General features: G+C 33.8%; 1 protein-coding gene across 8 annotated transcripts in view; it reads right to left on the bottom strand.

The window, feature by feature from the left end:
• mier3b (mesoderm induction early response 1, family member 3 b) overlaps window positions 1–22,615 on the bottom strand; it is a 72,683-nt gene that overhangs the window by 11,561 nt on the left and 38,507 nt on the right. For 3 of the 8 annotated variants that reach the window (XR_015497220.1, XM_087263705.1, XM_087263706.1), the window contains exons 1-4: window positions 4,700–4,771; window positions 3,939–3,963; window positions 2,806–2,951; window positions 1,224–1,358 (exon numbers count right to left, since the gene is read on the bottom strand). Coding sequence is in view for 6 of the 8 variants with exons in the window: in XM_087263705.1 (XP_087119831.1) it covers window positions 1,224–1,358; window positions 2,806–2,951; window positions 3,939–3,963; window positions 4,700–4,708 (315 nt within the window). In the remaining 2 variants the exon portion in view is untranslated. 8 annotated transcript variants of the gene reach the window in all.

The raw sequence follows: 22,615 nt of genomic DNA, 5'->3' as shown, positions 1-22,615 counted from the left end.
AGCATGAGCCCTCCAAGTTTAGCGTGTTTCCTCATTAAACGCAATGAAAGTGTATGCTTCGCGTTGTTGTGTCAGAATCCTTGTGAAATACAGTAATACTTTAGGACGCTTAGTTTAAGCAAATTTGATGAACGTGATCATGCGTGTTGAATCTGAGGGGAGTCGCTCAAGTACGGAAGGCCGTTGGGGCCAAAATGTCTGCAGCGCGTTGTGTGTGTGTGTCTGTGTCAGGCCCGTTGAGGGGTGTCAGGGGTGGAGTGAGCGACGTATCTGAGTAGGGGCGTGTGCGACATAGGCTACCTGAAGAGCTAGGAGGGATGCGGGGGAGAGGGGTTTGCAATGTATTTAACGATCAGTTTGCGAGAAATTATCATTAATTTGCGGGCATTTGGGAGTCTCTGTGCACTTGCGGGATACTCCTAGTCTTAGCAACTGGATGAATGTAAAGGAGGATTAAGCAAAATTGTTTCTACTCTATAACTAATGTTCTCAACTCACAGCAATAAAACTTTACAATAAGTCCAACAGTTTGTACTCTATAGTTTATTATTATAATTTTTCATTTTCCATATCTCCAATTCCTGTATTTTGGCATTTTTTTGCAGTCCACTTAGAATCCAACATGGAAATCAATGTTTTCTTTATTGGCATTGATTGTTTTGAAATTTAAATGTCATTAACATGCCTGTGTTTTAATTTCTTTAATAAATATTTCTTTAATAAAAATATTTAATAAACCATCTTGATGGTTTATTGTGGGTATGTTGTTTACATGAAGAAATCTGTGTTACAAGTTAATCAAAAATTCTATTAAACAATTATATTTTGAATTTTAATTCTAATAAACACTTATATTTTGAATTTAAATAGTTTTTGTCTTGCGTTTACATTAATTTTACATTTGAACAGCCAAAATTACAAATTTCAGTATTTTAAAAGCGATAATTTTTTTAAAATGGTGCAATTAATTAGTTAATTTTTTTTAATCGATTGACAGCACTATATATATAAAAGGCTTCTCCTACCAAAGCATTTTTTCTTTTTAATATTTGGGGCCAGTTTAATAGGAAGTGACTTCTGTTCTTTTTAGACTTGGATGGAATCCATGCTTTATTAACATATTATTTTACATAATAATCCAGTTTTGCATGTAAATTTAATTTGTATCTTTGGATGGAAACAGCTAATGTCCTCTGGCACTATATCAAATTCATAGCAGCTACCTTATCCAGGGTCATGTCAGGCAGATCATCTGCTAGTTCAACAGAGGAACTGTCAATGCTTGATCCTGCACCAGTACTGACTGACGCCTCGTAACGATACATGGCCAACAGCTCATCGATCGGCATGTTCCCCTCCTGATAATGTAAAAAAATAAATAAACAAATAAAAACACACTACAGAAACAGTGACTTTTTTTACAGAGACTGTAATAATACAATTGCACACTAATAAGCCTACACATATTCTAGGAAATAAATAGTGTTGCTTGCGCAGAACTTAATTTGAAAAGCTTTAAGAACTTAACTTCATATATATATATATATATATATATATATATATATATATATATATATATATATATATATATATATATATATATATATATATATACATGGGTACAAATTTATTATTGCATATCAAAAAATATGTGACAATCCATGTTGTTTGTATATATAGCTATAGAATAGTTTTCAGAAAGTATCTTGCTGTCTGCATGAAACTTTAAAATGTTGGCTTGTATTTTTACAAGACTTAAGTTTAGTACAAATTAGCCTTTAGCACCCACAGTATCTTCCCTTTTCAGTTAGATATTGTTTCAGGACACCACACTCAAAATGCATCTTGACTTACAGTAAAAGCGAATGAAAGACAGGGCAAAACTAAAATTGCTTTTTACCCATCAAATATAGTATCAAGTACAAGTTAAGTTAATCTCAAATATATTCAAGTACACAGATAACTGTTAAACATTCATGACTTTTCCAAAACATTTGGGGTTTATTTGTTTTTCTAAAAACTTTTGCAGGCCTGTAAAATGCCTTATCGAAATTTCATGAATTTTCCAGGACCATATGAACCCTGTCTATTAATACTGCCAAAAATAAAAAAATTTGCTGTGTGTATTTGCTTGGCTCCTTTAGACCAGTCATGTTTGTAAATATATGAAATAAATAACCCTCAAACCAAAAGTAGGTTGCGATGAGTACCTGTTAATGAGGCATCCAATGAATCATTCTTTTGTAGGTTAAAAGTGTCTGTCTGCATTACCTCATTTAATTCAAAACTATTTTATTATCAAAACAGAAATATAAAAATTCATCAACTGTGTACCTCACTCAATACAATCTACTAACTGTTGAGTAAAAAAAAAAAAAAATAGTTTGCGATTGGTCTCACATATTAATATATATGATGAAACTTCAATATGACTCCTATTACTTATAAACATAAAAAAAGAAAAGCCATACAAACCTTTTCATGTTTTTTTTTCACCAAAATCAGTTACATTATTTTAGGCCACACAACAACTATTATAATTTTTATATATATATATATATATATATATATATATATATATATATATATATATATATATATATATATATATATATATATATATATAAAAGTTAGTTCTTTAGTAAATCACCATTTAACATAATCTAAATCAAAACATAATACTGCTTAAAATGTGACTTCAAACCTTAGGGACGTAACAAAACATATTCCATCATTTTTGTATTTTCCCCTAATTCATGCTCTTTTAAATGAAGAAACAAATGGATAGCACCACATGCACTTTACCCTTTCCAAGTCGGACAGTTCTGCACTGAAATTTCTCTCTCCTTCTAAAAGCTCTTCCTCTTCCAATGTTCTCTCATCATCATACTCATGAATCAACATCTCAGCGGTTGGATCAAAGTCGTGATCCTCTGAAGACAAAGAGCCAACTAGAGGGAAAAAAATTAAACACTGTTACTGATTGCACACATTTGAGTTCATTCCCGAAAAATAAAAAAAAAAAGTCAAATAAATGATGACTAAATTTAACTTTTAGTTTATATTAGGCATGGGATAACAACCGTTTTCAAGGAATACTGCGGAATATATATATATGAATATATATATATATTTTTTTTTAGGACAACAGTATCTCAAGCAGAAAAGATATCCAAGGATGCGGTTTTAAATTGTAAAGAAATCTGTGTTTTTAAAACTAATGAAGACAGCAGAGGCCAATGATTTATTTTAATTACTTAGCATGACATGTTTACTGTCCCAAAGTATTTTAAATGTTTCTAAAAATAAAATATATTGTTTTCAAAGGGGGAAAAAGGTTTTTTTTTTTTTTTTTACCAGACATTTAAAAAGAACATATTTTAGAGCAGTGATCACAATACCGTGAAAACATGAGGTTTTTATCCAAGGTTATCATACCGTCAGAATCTTATACCGGCCCATGCCTAGTTCATACAACATTTTTTAAAAAGTGTAATTATTTTTTATGAACTTTTAACATGTACTAAAGAAAGCAAAAACAAATCATACAAAATTAGTAAAATAAAAAATAAATAAAAACATTTTCAGCCCTGAAAAATGCCATGTCAAAATTCCATGACTTTTTCAGGTTTTCGATGACCATATGAACCCTGTTAGTTGACATGTAGATGCAATGTAACAAATGGACCATCAAAATAAAGTGTGACCTAACATTTTATTATATGATAGAAAAAACTACATAATAAAAAAATCCTTATTAGTGGATCCATATTTGACAATTATTACTCTTATTTCTCCAAAATAACAGTAATAGTAAAAATAAATAAAACAACAATAATAATAATAAAATTAATAATAATAATAAGCTATTAACACACCACATATATAATAAATATATAATAATAAAACACATTGAAATAATAAACTAAGAAACCTACCAGGGCTCGAACTCCCCAAGGAAGCCTGTGAAGACATTTAAAAAAAAAAAGGTGGGGGAGAGAGAGAGATAGCGAAAGACAAAAACAAATGGGTTAATGCAAGCAAAACACATTGCAGCGCACTCATATACATCATACTAAGCTAAACGAACGTGCACTGAACATGCATTATACGCGCAAACCCGACAATACCCGCGACGGTAACGTACGATGTGAATTCAAGCCTATTTTCTTCTTGTAAAAAACACAATGACGTTTTAAACTTATTAATACAGCGATATCACGTAAAAACGACATAAACCAAATAGCCATCAACTTCACAGCGATGCTGTCATCCTCTCCAAACAGTGCAAAAAACCATACCCCACACACCATAAACAAACCTCTCGCGCACGTTAACAGCCCAAAATTATTCGCTAAATATATTTAAAACACGATTAAGCCTAAAAAACAAAGCAATGCGTCGCGAAAAAGGCGATTATATCGAGTAAAGTATCAATTATAGGCGCCGATATCTTGTTTGTTTTTTTCCTGAGAGCTAACGGAGATGAGATTCAGAGGCCTCCGTCGATCCAGAGAGATCACTCTTCACTCAAATCGTTTTTTCACCGTCAGTTTTGCACAGTTATAGCTAAAAACCTCAGCGTATACACACCAGCATCTACTCTACGGATAAATATCAACGAAAGCCACCATCACTGCACCGAATCGTTAAAGAGATGGGTTTAAAACCGAGTAGTTTTTCCAGCTATCCAGCTTACCTCCGCCATATTGGTGTCTTTGGCCTCATAGGTTGCTGCGCTGCGGTACCCGGATGAAAGCAGGAAGCCAATGGCGGGCGCAGGAATTTTGGCTCGCTTTTCAAACAGGTTTTCAGGAAAAATGGGTTTTAAATTCGAGATGTTAAGTTGCCGTCGTGGGTTTTTGTTTGTTGTGATATTTACACATTCTTCTAGAAGTAAAAGGTGAACTTCTGCAAATCCACTGGATACATTACAAGTTATATATTGTAAATAAAAAGTATAAAAAGTTTTGGTCAAATTACCAGAAACGTACATTTTCATTTATAAAAAGTGTGACAGGGCTTGAATTAAATTAAGCTTGTCGTCCTCAAAAAATAAATAAATAAATAAATAAATAAATAAACAAAAAAAAAATCCTACAAAAACAAGCATGAAATCATACAATTCAATGATGAAACGCATCCTTGATCACTGTCAGCTTTTCTTCCATCAAATAATGTCGCTGTCGAGTCAAATCCTTAAAGGTGTATTGCACGCATTTTATGTTAAGTTTAATGCAAATGTGAAAGGACTGACCAAAATATAGGGACATTGTAAATTTATTTGTAGTATTTTATTTGTAGATTTTTTTTATAATTTCGTTTTAAATTAATTGATGTGAATATTAGCAACCTAAACTTGCTATTTCTAAAGTATTTTTTTAGCATAACAAAACTATTAAAGCCGTAGGTTCAATTGGGCTGAGGACAAGGACTATGACAGGGTTTGTACATTTGTAAAGTGTTTTGTTTTTGTGAACCAAATGAATGATTCCTTTACAGAAAAACTCACAGAAATCAACCATCTATCCGTTTTAGACATTTTCCGGCTGAAATACTTTTTATTTACTGTATTTAGGTTTTTATTTTAGGGAAAGATCATGTATGTTTCTGGTAGAATGTCCTGAAAACAGAATTTATTAGGTTTATGCACCAGCACTAGTTAATAATATTGGAAATAGACCAACAATGGCACATCCACAGTACCTGGCAGTCATCATTGAATATGCTATTCCACTATAGAAGTACAGATTACATTATTAAATTTGTAGTTTAAAAATGCAGCAATTTTACCATCCACTTGCTCCAAAGCTTAATGAGTTTCTGTTAATCCCAATACGAAGAATAATATATTTTCAATATATTTAAAAGGCTATTTTTGTTGTTGATGTTGTCGGCTACTGGTTTCTAACATTTATTTTTTAAATCTTCTTTTGTAGGGCAGCACGGTGGTGCAGTGGGTAGCACTGTCGCCTTAAAGCAAGAAGGTCACTGGTTCGAGTCTTAACTGTGTCAGTTGCCATTTCTGTGTGGAGTTTGCATGTTTGCATGGGTTTCCTCCGGGTCCTGCACAAGTCCAAAGACATGCACTATAGGTGATTTGGGTAGGCTAAATTGTCTATTATATGTGTGTGAATGAGACTGTATGGGTGTTTCCCAGTGATGGGTTGCAGCTGGAAAGACATCTGCTATGTAAAACTTATGCTAGATAAGTTGGCAGTTCATTCCACTGTGGTGACCCCTGATTAATGAAGAAACTAAGCCGAAAAAGAAAATGAATTAATAAATGACCCTTTTTTAACAGAAAAAAGAAACATAAACCTGTAAGAGCATTTGAAAGCAAGTAACCGATGAACAGACTTTCATTTGACATCCCCTTAAAATTGAATGTAATTATTGTGTACATTGATATAAAGAGAGAAATAAAAATTGCATTAAATATTACTTCACACTTTGTTTTCCTGCGATGTGGTGGTGCAGTAGGTAGTGCTGTCGCCTCACAGCAAAAAGGTCGCTGGTTTGAGCCTCAGCTGGGTCAGTTGGCATTTCTGTGTGGAGTACGAATGTTCTCCCCGCATTCGCGTGGGTTTCCTCCGGGTGCTCCGGTTTCCCCCACAGTCCAAAGACGTGGTACAATGGGTAAACTAAATTGTCCGTAGTGTATGAGTGTGAATGAGTGTGTATGGATGTTTCGCAGAGATGGACTGCAGCTGGAAGAGCAGATGCGTAAACACAAGTTCTAGATAAGTTGGCGGTTCGTTCCACTGTGGCGACCCCAGATAAATAAAGGGACTAAGTCAAAAAGAAAATGAATGAATAAATGACCCTTTTTTAACAGAAAAAAGAAACATAAACCTGTAAGAGCATTTGAAAGCAAGTAACCGATGAACAGACTTTCATTTGACATCCCCTTAAAATTGAATGTAATTATTGTGTACATTGATATAAAGAGAGAAATAAAAATTGCATTAAATATTACTTCACACTATAATGGTTGATTATTTTACCAATTTCTTTCGTATTTCACATTATGACACTCAGCCAATATGTTGGGAAAAAGGAATATATTTTAAACATATTTTTTTCTCTTTTTCTTTTCATTAAACAATTGTATTTGTATTGCTTAAAGCTGATAAATTAACTGAACTTCTTCTGTTGAGTGTGATATGCTTTGCATACTAATGAAGCATTTTTTGCAGAAGTTGATGAAGCTGACAGAAATGCAAAGACCTGATTGTCTAGATTGATAGGCCTAAACTTAACTTCAGCTCTGCAGCTAAACTTCCTGTTAGCAGAAATATGTTGAAGCTTATGTTTTAAATGTTGTTCAGAGAATTAATGGAAAAAGAGGACGTATGTATGGGTGCGGCCAATGCAGACGGTGTGTAATAATTATTGCCCAGAACTATAAACATGCTAGCTATGCATTAAGTAGCACAGCTTGCTGTTAATTTACTAATTTTCAGGCCACCCAAGGCATACAGTAGACTTTTTTTATCGGCAGCTAAACATAAAAAAATCTGATTTCTCTTTTATTTAGAATTATGTGAACACAATAAAAAATGCCGTAGACTAACAGCGTATAGAAGTGTGCATAAGAATTGCATGTAATAACCAAAATACAGGTTGTTAAATAATAATATTAATAATAATGCCAGCAACAACAATAGTGACAATAAAAAGGAAAATCTGAAGATTAAATTACAGACATACTAAAACAAATAATAATAATAAATATACATACAAACACACAGACACACACACACACACACACACACACACACACACACACACATATATATATTCAAAATTCAAAACAGCTTTTATTCTAGCCGAAATAAAACAAATAAGACTTTCTCCAGAACAAAAAAATATTATCAGACATACTGTGAAAATTTTGCGAAAACCAAAAAGAAAAAAAAATCGAAAGAGGGCTAATAATAATAGTATGTAACTGTATACACATACATACATACATACATATACAGTAGATTTTTACTTATAAACACACACACACACACATACATACATACATACACATACATACAGTTGAAGTCAGTTATTAGCCCCCCTGATTTAATAGCGCCCCTGTTTATTTTGTTTCCCAATTTCTATTTAACTGAGAACAGATTTTTTCAACACATTTCTAAACATAATAGTTTTAATAACTAATTTCCTGATTTATTATATCTTTGCCATGATGACAGTAAAAAATATTTTACTAGATATTTTTCAAGACACTTTTATACAGCTTAAAGTGACATTTAAAGGCTTAACTAGGTTAATAAGGTAAAAACTAGGTAGGTTGGGGTAATTAGGCAAGTTATTCTATAACGATGGTTTGTTCTGTAGACTATCGAAAAAAATAGCTTAAAGGGGCTAATATTTTTGTCCCAAATATGTTTTTTAAAAAATCAAAAGCTGCTTTTATTCTAGCTAAAATAAAACAAATAAGACTTTCTCCAGAAGAAAAAATATTATCAGACATACTGTGAAAATTTCCTTGCTCTGTTAAAAATCATGTTGAAAATATTTTAAAAAGAGAAAAAAAAAATTAAAAGGGGGCTAATATTCTGACTTCAACTGTACATACACATACATGCATACACATACATATACAGTAGAATTTTACTTGAACCTTTACATTTTTATAAAAAGGTCTATGGCTGTATGTACTTTTTTGTTAGTTTATTGCTAGTTGTTATTATTTAAGCTTCATAAGACGTAGATGTATCATCAAGAAGCATGAATATTATGTTAATTTTGACTCATAGGTCTGCCGATAGAATCACGTTTCCAGCAAAAAAATGTCTACAATTTTATATTTGTAATATCCAAAGATTAAACCTAATTAACAGTAAATATTTGTGGGATAAGGAGCTCTTTAAATAAATATTATTTTAAACTATTTTAATACAGCATGTTTGTAACCTGAAAAACAAATATTTTCTAAAAATATGTTTTTTCATATCAAATAGTTAAGTCTACCAAACTGTTTTTTCTTAATGATATAGCAATGCTTTATAACGGTAACTAGTCATTGCAGTATTAAGCCTGCATTATTCCACAGGATGGCAGTAGTAGCCAACACTACATCTAGCACAATCACTGTTATTTCCATGTGGGATGTGCTGTTCTTTGAGAAGACACGCTTCCTCTTTCCACTTTTCTTCATCCATCTAAGTTGTAGCACTGATTGTTGATGAGTAAAATTATTTGAGAACATTTGTCATCTGTTAAGAAAGGGTGCAGCTTCTGTGTGCTTTTATGTAACTGTTGCGCTGTCTTCAGATCACTGTAATTCATGTCTGCCTGGACTGTTGTCTGTGATTACTCTGACCTTCTGTTCACAGGAACTAGCTCGATATGTTTTTCTGCTCTGCGATGACGTTAGTCCCAGACTGTATTGGTACAAGGTCATGCATATTTAACGCTGAATTATTGTTCAGTTGAGCATGACATTGATTGCTGAAATCACAATCCGCTGAGAATTAAAGCGCCGCTTCCTCTGCAGTGTCAGACCTGGAAATGTGTGTCAGAGGTTTTGGCTTGATGAAAATGAAAATGATTTATTCGTTCAAATTGACTTGCATTCTGGCGTTTACATGGCATGTGACTATATTCATAGAAAGCATATTAGAGAATTTATTTTAATATATTAAATGTGACACTGGATCACAAAAGCAGTCTTACGTTGCACAGCAAGTTTTGGGCAATATCTAAAATGGTTGATTTTTCTTTTATACCAAAAATCATTACAATATCACATTGCGAGTATGCAAGACATTTCCCAAATTTCCTACTGTGCATCAAACTCAATCTTTGTGTAATGTGCATTGTTAAGCACTTCATTTTGACAACTTCAGAAGTGATTTTCTCAGCATTTAGATTTTTTGAACCCTCAGATTACAGATTTTCAAATAGTTGTTTCTCAGCCAAATATATACTAATAAATCATCAATGGAAAGCTTGTTATGCAGGTTTCAGACGTATGCATATTAGTTAATTAAAGAAATAAAAAGGCACTTAAACCAGGGCCCAAGCATTAAATTTATTAACAATATTTTGTGCATGAATAATAGCAAAGTATTAAGATTTATAATAACAGTTAGCAAATAAGGCTGATATGAAACCACCCTATTTTTGTTTTAAATATGCCTGAAAAGTCTGTCTGGTACATATTTTTACTCTAAATTTTAACACTTAATGACAGTCATGCACAGATTTTTTGTTTAATAATCTATATTGTAGTTTTTTAAAAACCTCTTTTGCATATTTGGCCTATATACCGACATACACAGTTAAAGACACAACTATTAGCCCCCCTTTTAATTTTTCCTTTTTTTTAAATATATTTCCCAAATGATGTTTAACAGAGCAAGGAAATTTTCACAGTATGTCTGATAATATTTTTTCTTCCGGAGAAAGTTTTATTTAAAATAAAAGCAGTTTTTAATTTTTTTTAAATCCCCTTTTAAGGTCAAAATTATTAGCCCTTTTAAGCTATATATTTTTTCAATAGTCTACAGAACCATCGTTATACAATAATTGACCTAATTACCCTAACCTGCAAAGTTAACCTAATTAACCTAGTTAAGCCTTTAAATGTCACTTTAAGCTGTATAGAAGTGTCTTGAAAAATATCAAGTCAAATATTATTTACTGTCATCATGGCAAAGATAAAATAAATCAGGATTTCTTCTAAATTATGTTTAGGAATGTGTTGAAAAACTCTTGTCTCTGTTAAACAGATATTGGGGGAAAAATAAACTGGGGGGTTAATCATCAACTGTATATATATATATATATATATATATATATATATATATATATATATATATATATATATATATATATATATATATATATATATATATATATTCTAAAACCGTTTGTAGAAACGTAAAATGACTAAATCATCCAAAAAAGCTATACTGTATGCTATTATGCTATTATTTATTGTGTAAAATATCTGCATAAAACAATTCATAAGGACACACAGACATCATATTCAACTCTCATGTAGGGCATGCATCTGTATCAGCTAGGAAAATCAGACAATTTAGCTTCAGACGCGCTAAATATAGACCATGCCCTCCCTTATCCGTGAGAAACAGGAGGTCTTTATTTTAGCATCATGCTCCGCTCACCGGGTTTAGACACTAATTGCTAGTTTTTGTGCACATTTCCTCTCTCACTATTTGTTTATATTTTGTGCTGTCATACGAGCACAACTGGGTTTGTAAGCAGAACATTTAAAAGAACTTTATCCCGCTGGAAAGACCAGAATCAGTTTTCATTCTGTTTATGTTGATTAAAGGATAGTTTGCCTAAAAATGATAATTCTGTCATAATTTATTCATCCTTGCTCCAAACCTGTTTGAGTTTCTTTCTTCTTTTGAACACAAAGGAACATATACTGAAGCATACAATAAAAAATAAACTGCCATTCACTACTATGGCTGCTTTTCCCAAACATTACATCTTAATAAATTGTTCTGTGTTCAACAGAAGAAAGAAATGTATAAAAGTTGGATGCGTCTTTCCACTGGAGGCACTGGACAAGCAGTTTGAATTTTTTTTTTAAACCTAGTGTAGGGACACCTTTGTATCCAAACACAACATATATTTTCATCAGGGAAGCCTTTAAAACAACTGTTTTACATATGTATCATCTGTGAGGTATCATTCATATATGGCACAAAGATAAACCATCATATTTTCGTGTCAGTTTTAACTAAACTGTTTTCTATCTGAATTAAAAGCTGATATGTTGCTCAAGGATCAAATTCCTACTATTACCTATGTTGAAAACAGTTGGGTTGCTTAAAAGTTTTTTTTTTTGGAAACAGATGTTTTGAATGTTTTGATTAATAGAGAATTAAAGGCTATTATGTAAGTTTGACACCCAGTGGTTGAACTAGGTATTGCACTCCTGGTTCCATACACATGCAAGCGGAGGTTTCCAGATTGACAACATCAACAGCATGCCTGACTATCGAGCCTAAAGACTGATTTAAGATTGATTAATATTGTGTTTTAATAAAAGCAACAGCACACAATAGAAGTAATATTTTCCATATTAAAAGCCGTTTTTGTCCTAAATAACACCTGAAATATTTTAGAAACGGTTTCCTTTTTTTGCATCTGAACAACAGAAAACTGTTATAAATGTAAGGAATTATCATTGTTAATCATACTACTCAAAGCAGCAGCAAATAGTTCACCTCAGATCTTGGAAATAAAATAAACCGTTTTAAATTGAAAGGCAAACCAACACATACCAGTGATTCGGCATGTATATTTATTAATGTTGAAGATTAAATGTTAAAGAGAGTAAAAATAGGTTTAATATGTATTAATTAAGTTATAAACCTTACCGTTTTGTCGAGGTGCAGTAAGCGTACTATTTTGTGCTTTTGTTGTGCTGTCTGGTGCAAACAGCTAAATTGCTCATCACAGTAGTGCACATTAGTGCACGGGTTACAATATAACCTTCTCACCCAATGTTTATGTTCCTAATATTTATATTATTTGCTAATTAATAAACACACCATGTGAAACTCTGAATCTGCATCTTATTTCGGAAGTAGTTACTGGTCACCGGAGGTCATATTTCGGTCACGGACACAGGCTTTTAGAGCCTTAATGACTGAGTGAGTTTTCTAAGGCAACCCGGGGTGCTGAAATATAATTGAGTAAACTGGCAGTGGGCGGGTTAAAAAAAACATAGACAGCGTTCCGGCAAGGAACAGTCAAAAACGTACATACAGCACCTTTAACAGAACAGCATATTTTTTAATCAAATAAAGGGCTTTATAATCACCTTTAATCATTTTAATGTACTTTGTTTACATAAAAATCTATAAGCTGCTTTGCTCACTATAATGGCGCATGAATGCATCGAAAGTACAGTGATCTGGGTGTTGGTTTCATTTCACACCATTGTGCTGTTCCTTGTGGAAACTAGGAAGTCCTGCTCAATATTTCACACTGACCTGAGCTTTTACCCCGCTGTCTCAAGACCCCTCGCCCTGCTGTTGATGACCTCCAGGAGCAGGAAAATGCAGAAACACACTGCCTCAGCTGCGCTTATCAGCATCATGTGTGCCAAAGTGTCACATCTGGTCCATCAGGCTTTCCGGTAAAACTACAGCAACCCCTATAAAATCAACGCAAAATATTTATACTGGCTATTGTATAGAAAATCACATACTTTTTAATGTTTATATGTCCCTTACAGCACAGAATTCATAAAAAATAATAGAAACATAGAAATAGAAATAAAATAAAACTAAATCCAAAAGACAATTTTCTATTCACGTAGGCTATTAGCGAAATATTTTGCCATGTTTGCACGTCCTTTACTGTAATGAATTAATTAAAATAGAAGTTACATAACATTCATTACAAGTTGATTTTAAAAAAGCACCTAAATAGTTTCGCAATTTGTGATTTTTTTTCAATTGAATAAAAGATTTCTTAAAAATAGTGTAAAAACCTCATCTCGTGAACCCAATCTCGTGTCTCGTCTCATCTAGTGGAGTAAGCATCTCATCACACCCCTAATAGGTGCTGTTAAATCCCATGGGTGTATTTTATAACTTTGTTTACTAAAATCAGAACATCTGAAAACATTGCAGCATCTTAAGTGTCCACTTATTTACAACATGTACACTAAAAATATTCTTTTCAATTAAAAAAGTAGTGTTTTTAACTTATTTTTTTACTTTAAAAAGTAAAATAAAAAAACAAACAATCAAGTAAAAAGGCTATTGAAACATGCCATGTGCATGTGTTAATTGCTGTTTCTGAGCAATTTCATAGCAAAATTCTGAGTGAACCATGCTCTCACAAAAAAAAAAATATATATATGTGTGGGAAATCCATGGAATGTTTCTTTCAAAATGGTTATTTTTATTAATGATGTTCTTCACACCAAGAAACAAATAGTTATTTTAATTCTTTATTGAAAGGTTGTAAAATGGTTCTTCTATATGGCGTCACTGCAAAATGTTCAGTATGAATATGTTACTTTTGCAAAATTATAAATGAAATGCACTTATTTTTGTCAATTGCATCATAATAAACTACTTACATTAGTATACTGCACACTGAATGATACATTAATAATATTATTTTAATTTAAACTTTTTAAGCCATTAAAAACCATGAATCCAACCAACTAGTAAAACCCAATAAATGAAGAGAACTCAAACCAACTGAGTACTGTAAAACTCAACAAGTTAAGGCAACTCAAACTGTTTAAGGAAACTGATTGCTATAAATCATTTGAGTAAAAAAACTAATTTGTATTAGCACTTTGAACTTACTCCATTTATTTTGTAATAATGAGGTATTCGGTTATGAGTTAAAACTCTTTCCAAATGAGTAGAATTAACTTTCAGTCAATTATAAGTTAAAAGCACTTATTTCAGTCAAAGTTGACTGTTGGGTTTTACAGTGTAATATTTAAGTTTTAGTAGCTTTACAGTATCATTCTTGGTGTGAAGAACTCATTTATATCATATCTCAGGCGTTGAGTTCATTGAGGAGATTTTCTATTCATATTCTTACATTTTTCACACTGCAATAGACAAAACAATAATTTATGTTTGAAGGTCTACATTGAAGTACCGGAAAAACATTAGTGCTATGGTTGTCGGGTCCTTTTAAATTGACTCAGTCAGTAACCAGCTATATACAACCCCGAAATCATGCCTAATGATCTAGTTCAGTCAAGTATATCCATTCCCATGGTATAACCTTAGCAGCATGATGAAAGGAAGTGAGGTTTTAGTGGTACAATTTTACTGCACTTTCTAGTGACAAGATGACGCAACGATGATTTGTAGTCCTAACACTCAGCGCTTCGAGCTTAAAATAGGGTCTGCCTCACAGCGAGAAAACATCAACAGATTGTCACTAGCTTCCTGTTTGACAGTTTCTCATCCCTTATCTTCCCAAAGCTGTCTCAATTCATTGTGTTGATAAATGCGGCTGTGGCCCAGATAAAGCTTTTGTGTGACCGATTTACCCCTAGATAACGCTTACAAACAACAGCAAGTGCCAAGCCCAAAAAACATATTTATAACAATATGACAGCTACATTGCGCACAAAAAAATGTTTTGTAAAAGGATAAAGATAGACAGAACTATAGATAGACAGAACAATAAAACGATAGAACGATAGGTAGATAAAACGAAAGAACAGACAGACAGACAGACAGACAGACAGACAGACAGACAGACAGACAGACAGACAGACAGACAGACAGACAGACAGACAGACAGACAGATAGATAGATAGATAGATAGATAGATAGATAGATAGATAGATAGATAGATAGATAGATAGATATGGAAAGATTTTTTATTGGACCAAAAACTCTTCTTCTACCTACTTTTGAAACCATTTTTTAAAATGTAGATAGATACTGTAGGTTTTCCTAATGCAGCTGATGAAAGTCAATACAGGCATTGACGTGGTTTCTTGTAACGTATTTCAACCTCAGCACATGGGGAACTTCCTCCAGATTTCCGTTCCTCCGTTTTACTGAGGAAGGATGCCACACATTTCCTCTGCAGATGCTTCCAGCTTCCTTTAGTCGCTTTAGGCTCAACAGAGAATGTGTCTGTGTGCATGACTGTGTGTGAGGCAATTACAGAATAATAGAAACTCCCACTTCCTGTCATCAATGCATAAACAAGGTCTGCAACACAAAAAGCAGATTTGTGCATTTTCCCAGAATCCAATTAGGCAAATGCGTTTATTAAATTGCAAAAGACTACGTTGCGTTTTTCCATTTTCCATTAGGCATTACCTGTTCTTTATTGGCCTCCTGGAGTTAATCATATTATCCAGTGATGTAGAGCTATTCAGTCTTGACAACAATTTGCAGCCCACCCAGATCCTCAATTCACCATGGCTTCTCTGAGCTTTCTAATATTTTTCAGTCCTTTTGGGTTTACTTATAAAATAAGGTCTAAGGGTATAGCATGAATAGAATTTGGCTTTAAAATAATAAATCAGATTATGCCAATAAATTACAGGGTTGCATTTGTTTGAATGAGGACAGAGGTTTTTTGGTGGTACGGTGGATCAGTCGTTAGCCCTCACAACAAGAAGGTCGCTGATTCGAGTCATGGCTGGGCCAGTTGGCATTTTTGTTTGGAGTTTGAATGTGCTCCTCGTTTTGGTGTGGGTTTACCCCAAAGTCCAAAGACATGCAGTATAAGTCAATTAAGTAAACAAAATTGGCCTTAGTAAATAAGTGCATGTGTGAATATGAGAGTTTATGGGTTGCCCAAATGAGAGTTTATGTTGCCCAAAAGAACACCTTAAGCCAGTATTTTTTTTTTTTCATAATTGGGATTTGAAGTTAGAGTAGTTTAAACTGGTCATTTATGGAAATGTAGAATATATTGATATTTTTAAGTTTCAAATGTCTGAGAGAATCAGTGGCTTATATATAAAAATATTTACATAATTGACACAACAGTAGCTGTTCCTCCTTGTTTCAGAACATGTATCATTTGCCATGTTGCAACCATCAGAGCCAGTCAGTAAACACTTGAGAGCAAGTAAGTAATGTAATGTAATTTGTGTTTATATAGCGCAATTATCGTGTATGGCCATACACCCAAAGCGCTTCACATTCATGAGAGGGGTCTTTTCACACCACCACCAGTCTGCAGCATCCACTTGGATGATGCGACGGCAGCCACAGGACATATATGTCCTAAAACTAGTGACACTTCCATAAAAGCTTGTCCCAGATCCAGTGAATTTAAGCAAAAGCAAGAATAGCAAGAATAGTTGAGACTTGATGAAGAAGTTGAGGAAGAGTGAAAGGGTTACCGGGTTTTTCATCTGATTCAGTAGAACATCAGAGAGTATGTGGGCTGGTGAATCTCCCTGTTGTCTCCATAGAGATCAGATCCCTGTTAAAACCCAAGTTTACAACGCTGGCCTGCGGTTTGCAGAATCTGTGCCGCTGCTCTCAGCCCAGCCTTTATGAATCACTCCACTGGGGGCTAAAGCTTGGAAATTCATATCTGGATGAACTGTGAATCTATGTACTTGTGCCCATGTAGGTGGAGGAATGCCTATTTGCACATGTTGTATTGTCTGAAAAACCTTAACGCTGAGAGAGTTGGAAATGGATCCCCAGATATCACAATTAAGGCAGGGTTAATTATGCTTTAAAGGAACAGATCGCTCCAAACATGCATTCATTTCTTCAGTGGAACAACAATAAACTCAACTGTTTTTGTTTCAGCATTCAGGCTTACACAGGTCTTGCAAAAATATAGTGTCTGGTTATCAAAAGAGAGACAGACAGATAGACAAATAGTTTTTTTTTTCTCGTGGAGAATGTAAATTAGAGTACATCATATATTTTTCTTAACAAAAAATAAATGTCATACATTGTTACCATGATGAACTGACTGAGAGACAGATAAATAGATATTTATATAAGACAGATAGACAGATACATGCTTTAGATAAATAAACAGACAAACAGATTGACAGACAGACAAACAGACCAATACATTCGATAATAGTTAGATAGACAGACTGACAGACAGACAGACAGGAGAACTGAATATATTTTGTCAAATATTTTAGACAGACAAACTAAAAGATTGACAGACAAATACATTAGACAGAGAGATGAACAGACAGACAGACAGACAAATTCATTAGATAGACTGATATAAGTCTAAGATAAACGAGTCATTCAGATTTTCATTATTTGTTCACATGAAGGATACATTTGCTGCTAAAGTTTGAAACACATTTGTAAAGATCAGCCATCTGCGCTCCTACTGTGGCCTCACGTATGTGGGAATGTCCTGAGAAAGCACCATGCAGAAACCTGCGACTGAACTGAAAGTGTACGCACACGGGTTAGTCATCATCACTTTCCCAGCGCAAATCGGGGAAGCCGTTAATGCACTGATGTCATCTGTTCACGCAGGCTTGTTGTTTTGCATATATTTACTGGCTTGTGTTGAAACGATAGGAAAACATGTCTAGCTGAGATGAAAGTTGAAGATTTCCAATTAAGTGACTCAAGATTGCAGCAGAAAGCACAAAGCTTCTCTTCTCTTTGATCAGCAGCTAAGCCGATACTCAAAATGGGAAATGAAAAACGACTGTTACACTTAGCCACTAGCACAGGCATCGTAGGCATGTTCTCACAAACAGGGCCGTGAATTACAATGACTGCTCTGTACTGAAGGAATGTGGTTTAACTTGATTAAGTGCAGTTTGCAATCCATCAGATGAGTTTACTGTAACCTTAAACAATGCAGCTGATTTATAAGTAGCAGCTATGTGGACAGAAACTAGCATGAGTGCTTTTAATTGTTTAAATAATTGCGATTCCATTCATTTCCTATTTGACAGAAGCATCCGGTACACTGTTTTTGTTTTGTCCACCTCTGTTTCAGCTAAAATTCTTAAAAATACATTTCATTTTGATGTTTGCTGATTGCTGTTCAGCAAGGATGTAAGTGCTGTTAAATTCCATGAGTGTATTTTATAACTCTGCTACTAAAAGCAGAACATCTGAAGACATTGCAGCATCTTAAATGTCCACATGTACACTAAATAATATTCTTTTTCATTAAAAAAGTAATCCATTTTAAAAAGCACTCAACTTTTACTTTTAAAAAGTAAAACAAAAAAAGATAAATATATAATTAAATAAAAAGGCTGAACTGCATAAGACTGAAACACGTCTTATGCATGTGTACGTCTTATGCATCTAGCAGTTTTGGGTGAATAATTTATTTTTGCAAAATTTTAAATGCATCTTACAATTTATTGGTTATTTATTTTGTCAATTGTACTAAATAAAAGGTGCAGTAGGTGATTGTTTTCAGAAAGATGTTTGTTGTGTTGGTTGAAAGTCTCTTCAAATTTCCTTTGTCCATTTTTTAATCTAGGATGAAAACTTACCTCTTTAATTTGGCATTTTGTTTTTCTCTGTTTTGATTTTTTTTCTGTGCAGCACATTAGTCAACCTCTGGTTGGGTTAAATAGTGCTATATAAATAAAATTTACATTGACATTGACACTAGTAATGATTAAAGTAAATGATCTAAATGTATTTATATGTATTTTTATATTCTGAGTACAATGAAGTCCTATGAAGACATGGGACAAAAAAATTTTCATCCAATTAAAAATCATCTGGCTGACAAATAACTCAATTACTACAGGTAATTCAAAGTGTCTGTCAACATATTTTAATTTATATTTCTGAGTAGCCTGTCACACAGTCAAATTTGCATGTGCATGTGAAGTGACATCAGGTAAACTCAGCAACCATCAACCTGAACTTCCTTCTGAAAGACCAACATGGCTTTGTATCCTATAAGAAAGATTGTTTTTAAAGGGCTTCTGCCAAAAATGCTGAATTAGATTGTTTTTTTGTTTTTATAATAGGGCACGAAGGTGTTTTTAGCTACTGAAAACATCCTGTAAAAGAAACTATTTTCAAGTTCATGGTGTATCTTGTACAGCATCTTTAATATAGTCAGTTAAATAGACCTAAACATTCATAGATATTCAAGTATAAAATAAGATAAAAACAAGCGATGTATGAAGATCAATGATCAGAATTGAAAATGAAAAGTCACCCGTAGTCTTGATGTCAGTGTAATAAAAAAATGACAGGATATTCCTGTTTTTAGCACTCCTTTTTTTCTGATCTGGTTTTTAGTTGAATAACAAAACATAATAACACTTTATTTTGATGGTCCATTTGAGTATTAGTAGGCTGTCTGCTTAATATCTGTTGATACTGCTCCTACAACAGACATTTAACTGACTATAAGAAACTTTGCAAGTACATGTCAACTGACACTAGCCCTAACCCCAACCTAACAGTCTACTTATAATCTAATGAGAATTAGTTGTCACGTAGATGCAATGTAACTTAAACTCAACAAACGCACCATCAAAATAAAGTGTGACCCAAAACATAAGTAAATAGTGCTCTTCTGCCTAACCAGCTTTGCTGAGGTGAAGTTTGATTTATATTAGCACATTCATACATTTTTGAACAGTGACAGTGGCACCCGCTGGACTGTCAACAACTACACTGCAAAGTGTGTGTCTTCATAGAGCTTTCTAACTGATGGATGACATGATCTAGTGTTATATAAGGTTGTCTATCGTCATCAGATCATCATCTATTTGGTGCACATTAACGCATTCATGACCTGAGGCAGCATGGCTTTGGATGGCAGGGGTGGGACATAAGCTATTACGCTAACTTTAGCATTCTGCCAGATCACCTACTGCACCCTTGAGCTTTTTATATTGGTATATTGCATACTGAATAAAAAAAAACATCAATTATTTTTTAAGTGCTAAGAATGTAATTTTGTTGTAAATAAAATATGAATTGTTGAATCCTGTATGTTTTTTTTTCTAATTCATGTTCAATAAGTTATTTATGCTTTTGCAGTTTTATTTATTTATTTAAGTAATTTTGGAGAAAAACTGTTTATATTTTGTTTATATTTATTATTCATTTATGAAGTAAACTGAACATTATGTGTTCATGTGGCTGATTTTAATTCAAATTACTCATTTTTAAATTTTTATATTTTTAATATTTTAAAACATGCAATTTCATTTTATGCAATCAATGTTTGACTTAATCTCAACTGAAAGAGAGGGTGGGACATGAGCCCCTTTCACACAGTGATACCGGTAAATATCCGGAAAATTTCGGGAACAACTTTACCGGTATATTCAAAAAAGCGCTGTTCACACAGGCGAGGACGTTACGGAAATTTTCCGGAAAAGAGCATTCACACATCCATTCCAAAATACCGGTAAATTCTGACATCATTCACCACAAATGAGCTTTAAACGGCTGCGCTTGTATTTTTAAACATTTGACTAAATTACAAACTCTGGATGATCAATATTGTGAACAACTTTCTCAGGATCACTTTCGCATGTCGAGATGTTCATAATATGTGCGTGTGCTGGCGCTCACAGGCTGTTTCACAGGCACACGAACGTAAACAAACAACGGCTTATCATAAGCATCTCATCGATGATTATTTACACAGTTGGCATTAAGAAGAACATATAAACGTGACCTGACTATCTTCTAGCAGCTAAATGTGTCTGGAAAAATATTCAAAGGCTTTTATTCTCACAAACCGCGCGGACGTAAATGCGTCTGACTGTTGTGATTGGCTTAAGCAGACGTTTCACGTCAGCACGTTCTAGACGTGCACGCGCTTATTATGGCAATCTTCCATCTGCATTCACACAGCGCAGCATTCCGGCAAATTGCCGGTAATGTTACAACTTCTCTTTCCGGAAAATAGCCAGAACGAATTTACCGGTATTTTCAAAAAGGACCTGTTCACACATACAACCTTTCCGGAAAATTGCCGGCAATTTTCCGGAAAGGTCTGTATGTGTGAAAGGGGCTATTGTGTAGCTCCTCCCCTTTATAAAACAGCCAATAGTGTTTTGTTTTTATCACAGCACTGCCAGTGAGATTGGTTGAGCTCAAACGCATCAAATGAAAAGCAATTGACAAGATCTTGAAGGGGCGGGGCATGTCAGATATTGGAGAGCATCTGATGGGTCAAGATTTGATGAGAAACCAAAGGATGATGTTACATGAAAAAAAAAAAAAGGTTGCCCCATATAGGCAGAAGTGACTAACTACAAGTTTTACATGTTTATATCAGTATCTTGAATGCAAATTATGAAATTGTTATGGAGCACACTAGCTTATAGATATCCTTAAAACTACCAATACTGATACTAACATCTAAAAAACTTTATTTTGATTTCATGAGACCTTTAAAAAAGATTTTAGCTAAAACTTTGGTCCTTAGTGATTCATAAAATGCAAGTCAATAGCACCAGCACTTTGAGAGTCAAACACAAATATAAAAGCAAAACAAAATAAATACACATGGCTTCATACGATACACTGAGGTCATAAAAAGCAAAACACTCAGTCTGTGCAGGAAACAACATCAATACAAAAAAAAAGATATACATATATATTTGTTTTGTGAGTTTTGTTTCTAACAGCGTTAGATTTTGCACACCAAAATCCATGCAGCTCTTATCCTTTAGCAGCAAGGCAAACGAGGACGTCACCTTTGTCTCAGGCGGGTGTTCAGTGTGTTTGAAAGTGAGGTGGAACAATAGGTGAGGTCACTTCAGCCAGGCAATGTTCCGAGTGCTGGGAAAAGAAGGCCAGGCCACGGTGAGACCTCCTGATCATCCAGCATGACCGCCTGCTTCTGCAAACAATGCTGTGAAATGGAAAAGAGGAAAACAGGATCCAGAGTTTGGGAACTCCCTTTGCCTGCAATTACAACACGGTTATCTGGGTTACAGGCCTTTGGTGGGAAAAAACAATGAAACCAGATCACAGCAGCTCAGTGTTTATCACAGGTTTATCGTAGCACAAAATACACAGATTATACTTTACAGGTAATGTTAAGTAAATGCATTTATGCTAATAGATTTGCATACCCATTGCATATGCTCATTCATTAATTTTCCTTCAGCTTAGTCCCTTTATTCATCAGGGGTTGCCACAGTGGGATG

The sequence above is a fragment of the Danio rerio genome, chromosome 8, assembly GCF_052040795.2.
Source record: "Danio rerio strain M-AB ecotype USA chromosome 8, GRCz13ab, whole genome shotgun sequence".
In the NCBI taxonomy this organism is placed as follows: Eukaryota; Metazoa; Chordata; class Actinopteri; order Cypriniformes; family Danionidae; genus Danio; species Danio rerio.
This window is presented reverse-complemented; position numbering and strand designations above follow the sequence as displayed.